The sequence below is a fragment of the Ruditapes philippinarum genome, unplaced genomic scaffold, assembly GCF_026571515.1.
Source record: "Ruditapes philippinarum isolate M1 unplaced genomic scaffold, ASM2657151v2 ctg1107_1_1_1_1, whole genome shotgun sequence".
NCBI lineage: Eukaryota > Metazoa > Mollusca > Bivalvia > Venerida > Veneridae > Ruditapes > Ruditapes philippinarum.
The window spans coordinates 130,948-138,483 of record NW_026856188.1 but is presented as its reverse complement, the minus strand read 5'-3'; the positions used below and the strand labels follow the sequence as shown (position 1 = coordinate 138,483).

General features: G+C 32.0%; 1 protein-coding gene across 1 annotated transcript in view; it reads left to right on the top strand.

The window, feature by feature from the left end:
• Nucleotides 1-814: 814 nt before the first annotated feature.
• The window catches only part of LOC132745715 (ankyrin-2-like), a gene marked incomplete at its 5' end in the record, with an annotated part of 28,500 nt that continues 21,778 nt past the window's right edge, over nt 815-7,536 (top strand). Inside the window, 2 exons of the mRNA XM_060734677.1 lie at nt 815-913; nt 3,674-3,730. Of these exons, the coding sequence (XP_060590660.1) occupies nt 815-913; nt 3,674-3,730 (156 nt within the window). The remainder of the gene's footprint in view (nt 914-3,673; nt 3,731-7,536) is intronic.

Below are 7,536 nucleotides of genomic sequence, written 5' to 3'. Positions count from 1 at the left end.
GTAAAGGAAATATAGGTGAGATAACAGCAGCAGTTCAATTGTGTGTTGTTTTAGTTAAGCTTGGATGCAAGATTATGTACCATTTATTGCAATTATAGGCCTAGTATAATTTGATAAAACCTTTATATCAAAGGAAGTCTGCTAAAGTTTTTTTGACATGAAGGAACGGGACACAAAATTTTCAAGAATTTTGTACCATTTCATGTAGGTATGGACGTAAAATTTCAAATCATCCCCTTACTCCGTTTTTACAGAATATTTATATTTATTGTTCAAATTATCAAAACCCTGAAAAGCGATTGAAACCGGGCAAAACACGTGTAAAATCGATTTTCTTTTTTTATTCTGAGCATATTTCTTTATTTCTGTTTCCTAGATTATTCTATTTTAGTTCAACATTTGATCTATGCAAAAATTTCAAATTTTATGTGTTAAGGATGTTTGACCTCGGTGGAGCTCTTTTAAGTTTAACGTGGATATTTTCGAGTTTATACAATGTTTCGTCATTGTTTAACATGATTTTGAGCTTGCTAGTTATTTTCTGAAAGAAAAAGATGGAAATTTTCAAAACGAAATCAGTATTGGATCCAGTCTTTTCGATTTTATCTCGTTTTCATCTTTAAAGTTAAAAAGAAAATTATTAAGTATGAATTGATTTTTGCTTGAGTTTGTATCTTAAGAGTTCCATAGAATATATTTTCAAAACAAAAATTGCTTAATGCTTGGTAATACATGAATGGTAATCAGCATTAATACTACTTTAATATATCATAACATATCATTAAATATCTTTAATTATCTCTTTGTATTACAGTTGTTGTTGTTGCTGCTGCAGTCATCTTTTCCATGTGGATTTGTTCAAGAAAGTGGCAAAGAAATGTTTCGAGGAAAAGTGCATCCTGAAGAAAAACAGGTTAGGATGTGAAATTCGTTTTCATTACAATGAAAATACCTGATGTTTGTGTTACGCACTACAAATGTCTTAATCATTTAAATAAAAAGAATATTTCCAAATACAACGTATGAACTAAATACTTGAGATTATGTTCTTTAAGCTTACAGGTTCCTACACAAACAAACTCAAATAAATTCTTGATGACATAAGCTCAGGACAAAGGTCTAGGATGATAAATAAAAAAAAAGCAAAGAAGAGTTTCAAAGATAAAGGATTTAATTTAAGCTTTGCATATCGTGCATTTAATAGATGCTTAAAGGTCATTGAGACCGATTACATGTTATTTTGTTATGCCCTTTGATCAAGGGAATAATTATTTTTCTTTTATTAGCGCATGCATGGATCGGGGAGTTTGCAAATAAGCATACCTTCATATCTGTGTTTGAACCGGTACATGGACATATTAGGGTTTTAACAGTTTTTAAAGATTAGTTTTCAGAAATTCAAAATTAAAACTTTTATAAGAGAGTTCTTTTGTATTTTCCGAGGATTTCAAGATAGTCAGTATGATATTCAGATTGTTTTAATTAGTACGGGTGTCGCGTTATTATCATAAGCTTGGTAATATTACCACGCGTGTTACGTGACAATGTAATAATCACACGGTTAGGAGAAGTTCTGTAATAGTCATCCGTACGGTTTTAGAAACACTCCAAATAATTTAAATTATCTACAAATAAAATCGAAAAGAAATTCTGAAGCAAATGGTACAAATATTGTGCGAATGTGATGCATGGGAACAGTAAAATCACAAAGATGAATGGATAAATTTATAATTACGGCCGAGAAAATGCAACATTTATTGAACGAAATCGATAACTTGAGTTAAGAATACGACCTTATTATCCTATGAAAACTCAAGTACTATTTATTAAAAAAGGAAGAAACAAAAGTCGAGCTATCGAATTGACACCAATTTCTTAAAATTAATGTAAGAAAACGCCTGAAATTTTAGGCATTACTTTTTACAACTGCTTAACATGAAAAAGTCATATAGATAAAGTAATAATGCGGTGCAAAAAGATATTAATATTATGATATCAATCAGATTAGATTTGCAACGGGATAAATGCATACTTAAGTTCTGGACAGGCACGGTCAGCCCAAATACGCCGGAATTAGATCTGCAACGAATAAAATACACACTATAGTAACAGGCATGTACGGTCAATCAAGTGTAGTACTTACAAATGAATTATTATAGTAAAATAGGTTAAAATCCATATTCCTACAAAAATATTAAGAAAAAAAACCTTAGGCGCATAATGAAGTTCAATTAGTTCGGGAATATAGTTTGTACATATATAGTTAGTAAAACCATGCTTTAAGATAGTCATTGATTTTTTCCCAAAGTGATATTGATTTTCATGTGTTCGTCTTACAAATGAATTATTATAGTACAATAGGTTAAAATCCATATTCCTACAAAAATAATAAGAAAAAAACCTTACGCGCATAATGAAGTTCAATTCTTTCGGGAAAATAACTTGTAGATAAATCGATAGTAAAACCATGCTATAAGAAAGTCATTGATTTTCCAAAAGTGATATTGATTTACCGTTCACAAGCAGAACAAATAAAACGAAACCAAAAACAGACAGTTACTTCGAAAAATAACGCGGACCATCATCATATTTACACAGACCGCTGTAAACACCCAGATGCTGAAAATGCGGAAATGGTTGAATTTGAGTGACAAAACCAGAAAAAAAAGAAATACGCCTCCATATATATACTTGCCATATAGTGTATAATTATACTGCAATGTTATTACTTTATAGTAACCTTAACATTACCGGTTCAATGATCATATAATTATTGGATACGATCTTATGTTTGGATATTTCATACTGAATCCTGAGATCGATTAATATGTTTTTCTAAATGACTTGTAATAAACGTTTCTAGGATTATAAAAGGAAATATTTCTTATAAATCCTAATACAACTAAGTGTCAATGAAAACAGCAGTCTTTCATTATTATGGTCAGAGTCACATTGATTTAGCCTAAATTCCATAAATAAGCGATTTAAATTGGCTTGTTGATAAGACAATAGTTGAGTTCAAATCCTGAGTACGAGGAGTCAATTGTCAAAAACATTATGTATGGCCATGGTTGAATGATTCGAAATTACTGAATTTTTCATGAGCATTTAAATCAGAAAATCACAAAGATGAATGGATAAATCTATAATTACATATAATTGGTAATATAACTATACAAACATAAAGGAAAACTAGGTTAAGGAAAAACTGTTCAAATTATTTTTAAATTCAAGTACAAGTATTAGGAGTACAATTATTATGTTGGGTTTTTTCGTTGTTGTTGTTGTTGTTTTGGGGTTGTTTTTTCATCTTTTATACGCTCTGTAAATTCTTAGTGATGAAATATAGTTGCTATTATTAAAATTTATTAAATACTGCCATATAGAAAATAAATTTATTATAAATTATCAGAAGTTACATCTGGTAACTGTTTCAAACTTTTTTGTCTTAACTTGTAATTACATCAGAATGAATTGTGAAAGTTGAAAGAGAATTAAACATATAAGCTGACCGGATAAGAAGATTCTCCCAAATAGTGAGATTCAAACATGTGATCTCCAAATGAGGAGTCTGATTCATTCTCTGCCCCAATACTGTCACACTTTCATCATAAGCAACAGAAAACAGCTATTGAACTATAAAAATTATAATTGTTTGCAGATTTTGTTTCAGGCTCCTACACTACAGGGAGTTTATAAGATTTCACCAGGGTGTATGATAAATATTCCAGTAAGTATATTTTACTAGTTTTTCCAAAGAAATCATGAGTCAATCTTTTCACTAACAAGACAAGTATTTGATATAATATTATATTTATATATTATTATATTTATATATAATATAATCTACAAGCACTGGATCTGTGAATGCTTTCTTCTTAATAGTTTCTCAAAGTGCTTAATAACATTTTTAACTGAATATGTTGTGTGAAACTACCCGTACGAAATGCAACGGAATTATCACACGAATTCCGCTCGGAAGTACAGTTATCAGGACACGTCAAATAAAAAGCATATTCTGGGCGGGGTCAATGCAGAATCGGGAGGGACTTTGGCACGAAGTATGTAAATGAGTAGAAAATGTGTACATGTGGAAAAACTAACAAAGATTCAAGGCAGAATCTTGGCACGGAATCTGGGCAGAATCTAGGCATGGCATTTTAGCGGAATCTAGGCACGGAACGGAGCCAAAATTCTGTATAAAAATATGTTTCACTAATTTTGGATGTATACTTTTTCATCGACCTTTTGCGTGACAATTAAACTTTTAATAACTGGTTAAACAATTATATTTAAACTAGCTTTAACTAGCAGAGGTAACAAGTGTGCATCCGAATTTATTTGTTTTTAATACTTTATTTAATATTCTTATAGTAAACTTCTGTAAAAGTTTATGGGTGTATGTTTATATGATTACTCTCAACAAAATCAATTCTTATTGTATTATAATAACCCAACTTTAACATAAAAAATATCTCATTTTATTTTTCTTCATAAATAAACATCCTTATGTTTACATACAGAATACATCAAACATTCACTTTAACATAACAGCTTTTCAACAAACAAGTATTTGTAGATACTGCTGCTTTCTTTGTATTGATCACCTTGTTTTCAACTATTATATTGCACTTAATCTGTCAGAAACCATAAATTCCTTCGAATTCATTCACGATGATCATTAAAATCTAAATTTTGGTTCAATATGTCAGCTTCAGTCCTTTGCAAGTGTTTCCTGTGGTCAAGTCTTGGGGTTGTGTTCATCTTCAAGGACAAAATTTACGCTTACTTTAAAGAGATTGAAAACAATACAATTGTTTCATATTATCTCATACATTGTTGAAACACAGTACTCAAGCAAATTCACATTCAAATAAACTAAGGCTGTATTGGTTTTAGTCACTTGTGATGTTAAAGATTCATGCTTTTTTATGATTAATTAAGTAATTACACAATTGATGACAAAATTGATGCTCTTTTTTGCAAGGAAACGTGTTCTCTAAGAGCGGTTTGCTAGATGTTTAAATATATATCTTTTCAGACTCCAAGATAGCTGGTCAACTTAAATACTTTATTTACTTAATTTTCACAGTCTATAACAGCCCCGGTCTGCAATTATATTCTTATAATTTCAATTGTATGTAATATAACCCCAGGTCTTTAAATTGAAGAATACATAATTTATTGATAATAACCCTACAAACAAATCATTTTGGCAATAAATATTGATGTATGTCAATAATCATTCACAGCATGTAGTTTAAAAACTAATTTTACAACCTTATTTTAAAGTAACATTTCTTTGCTTGCTACCAAAATATAATATGATTGTTTAAAATAACTTGTTTCGCCATAAACTTGTCTAAAAATTAGGAAATTGTTTACTATGATTCCTTTGCATATCTTCTTGCTTCAGGTCATTCTCAATTCCATTCCGTTCAGATTCTTGTCACACTTAGATAAATATTATTTTTGAAATTTCCAAAATATGCACCCTAACATTTTAAGCAAATAATATCTCCAAATTGCTTTGGTCTTGGTGAAAAAGTCGTCTTAAAAATAACAACGTCACAAACTTGAAAAATTTGGTTTGTGGTCCCTATCGACCGTTTGTATTCTGATGAGGTCAGATACTCGTGTTTCCAACGGCGCCAGTATTAATAAATTAACTCCTCACGTTGTCTAGCACATTGCCGAACAGTCGCTGTTGTATCGTCAGTAAACTAGAATGGTAGAGTTGCCAGTCTGCATCCATGCAGTAAGTGTGAAGGTGTTAGGGGCTCTGGACCATCTCTAGCAGATGAAACGTTGGTAATTAGTTGGTCATTCAGCATTGCTCTATTTCCGTAACTTTTGTCTGGAGGCTTGAGCTTGGCCAATTATATTTTGATCGCTGTCTTCATTACACCAATAGACGCTCCAAGGAGCTTTTTATACTGCCAATATGTTGCTCTTTCCGTAAGGGCAGTTTGGAGATTTTGAGAATTGTAGAGTTGACTGATTTGATTGGTTACTGCATTGTGGTATCATCAGTATTGGTAGTGATCGTCTGCTAATAATTTATCTTAAAGCTAACATAAAAAAAAACATCGCAAAGATCAGGAACTAATTCAAAGAGTACAACGCATGTTTTGTCTGTTGGACAAGTGTATTGATTTCTTCTACTCTGTTAAACATGAAACGTTTCAGTGTATTTGTATTTGACTGTCGGATCAACATGTGATTTTAATGCACTTGACTGCAAATGGCCACATGTTGGTTGACACTTGCACCGATGAGTGCTGCAATCAGTTCTTGTATGGGTAAAGTTATCTCTTTGACAGGTTCGATTCTGTTCTTTGCGAATATAAGAATAGATATGTGAACGAAAGTAAGATACGCTACCGCCCATAAGCACGTGTAATTGTATCAACAAACACGTGTAAACTAATATCTGCGGAACTTGATTTATAATTAGTGTTGGGCAAATTTGTCTCCGGACTTTTGTCATATTTGCGCTGTCCATGTCATTGCTTATAACTGTCAATGTGTTTGTTATATTAGCCAGAAGTGGTAATGCCTAGTCGAAAATCTTGTTCCATAGTTCATGAACTAGTTTGGTACGAACAGTTACTAGTCTTAGAAATACCAAAGGGTTCTAATATAACCTTGAAATCAGTTTGAAAATGGAATGTTAGTGTGTTCTCTCAGAGTGTACCATTGTGCGCTGTACAAACGAAATGTCGTTAACATCCTGATCCCCTAGCATTTGTAATACCTTCACAACATTATCGTTTTCTAAGATATGTTCAGTTAGTCTGACAGTCCATGTCGTTTACTAGAGTTTGAAGTTCACTATCGTAGACGGAATCCTACTTCATAAACGAGAGTACGTGCGTACCTGGAAAAGGTAAGAATATCTCTCTTTTTTTGGGACATGAAAGAACATTGTCGACGTATAGGTCTCTGGTAATAATTTCAGTGGCAGGGTTACTTGCATTCAGGGTCATGTGTTTTAGCAATGTAGTATTGAGGATAAACGGAGCTCCAAACAAATAAATAAAAAAAAACAATTCGCAAGCTGGCTCTTGGGATCTGTAGGGTCTGATAACCATAGAAAATCTCATTACATCTCTGTCATTTTCGTGCATATTGCATTACTATCAAGACAAGACGGGCGATGTTGAAATTTTCTTTACTCCATTATTGGGTATTAACTGTACGTGTTTTTCTGTAGAACTTTAATATTCTCTTTCAATGGAACCTCGTTGTTTTTTTTCCTGTATTATTTCGTTTCATTTCATCGACAATAAGTGCTTTTGACTCAAGCGTTTTATTGTACACTTTGTTGTTTATTTGCTATGTCACAGTTCGAGGGAAAAGGCTGATGGCTCTGTTTTCATGGCAACATTGCTGTGTAATATCCGTCTGAGAATGAAATGCCCTTTTTTCTGGTACTGTTGTTGATGAGAAGGGGCATCGGTATCTTCACAGTCTCCTTTTTTAGTACCTATAGATTATATATTCCAAAATCGAGTGAGGTGTGTCGATGTGTTT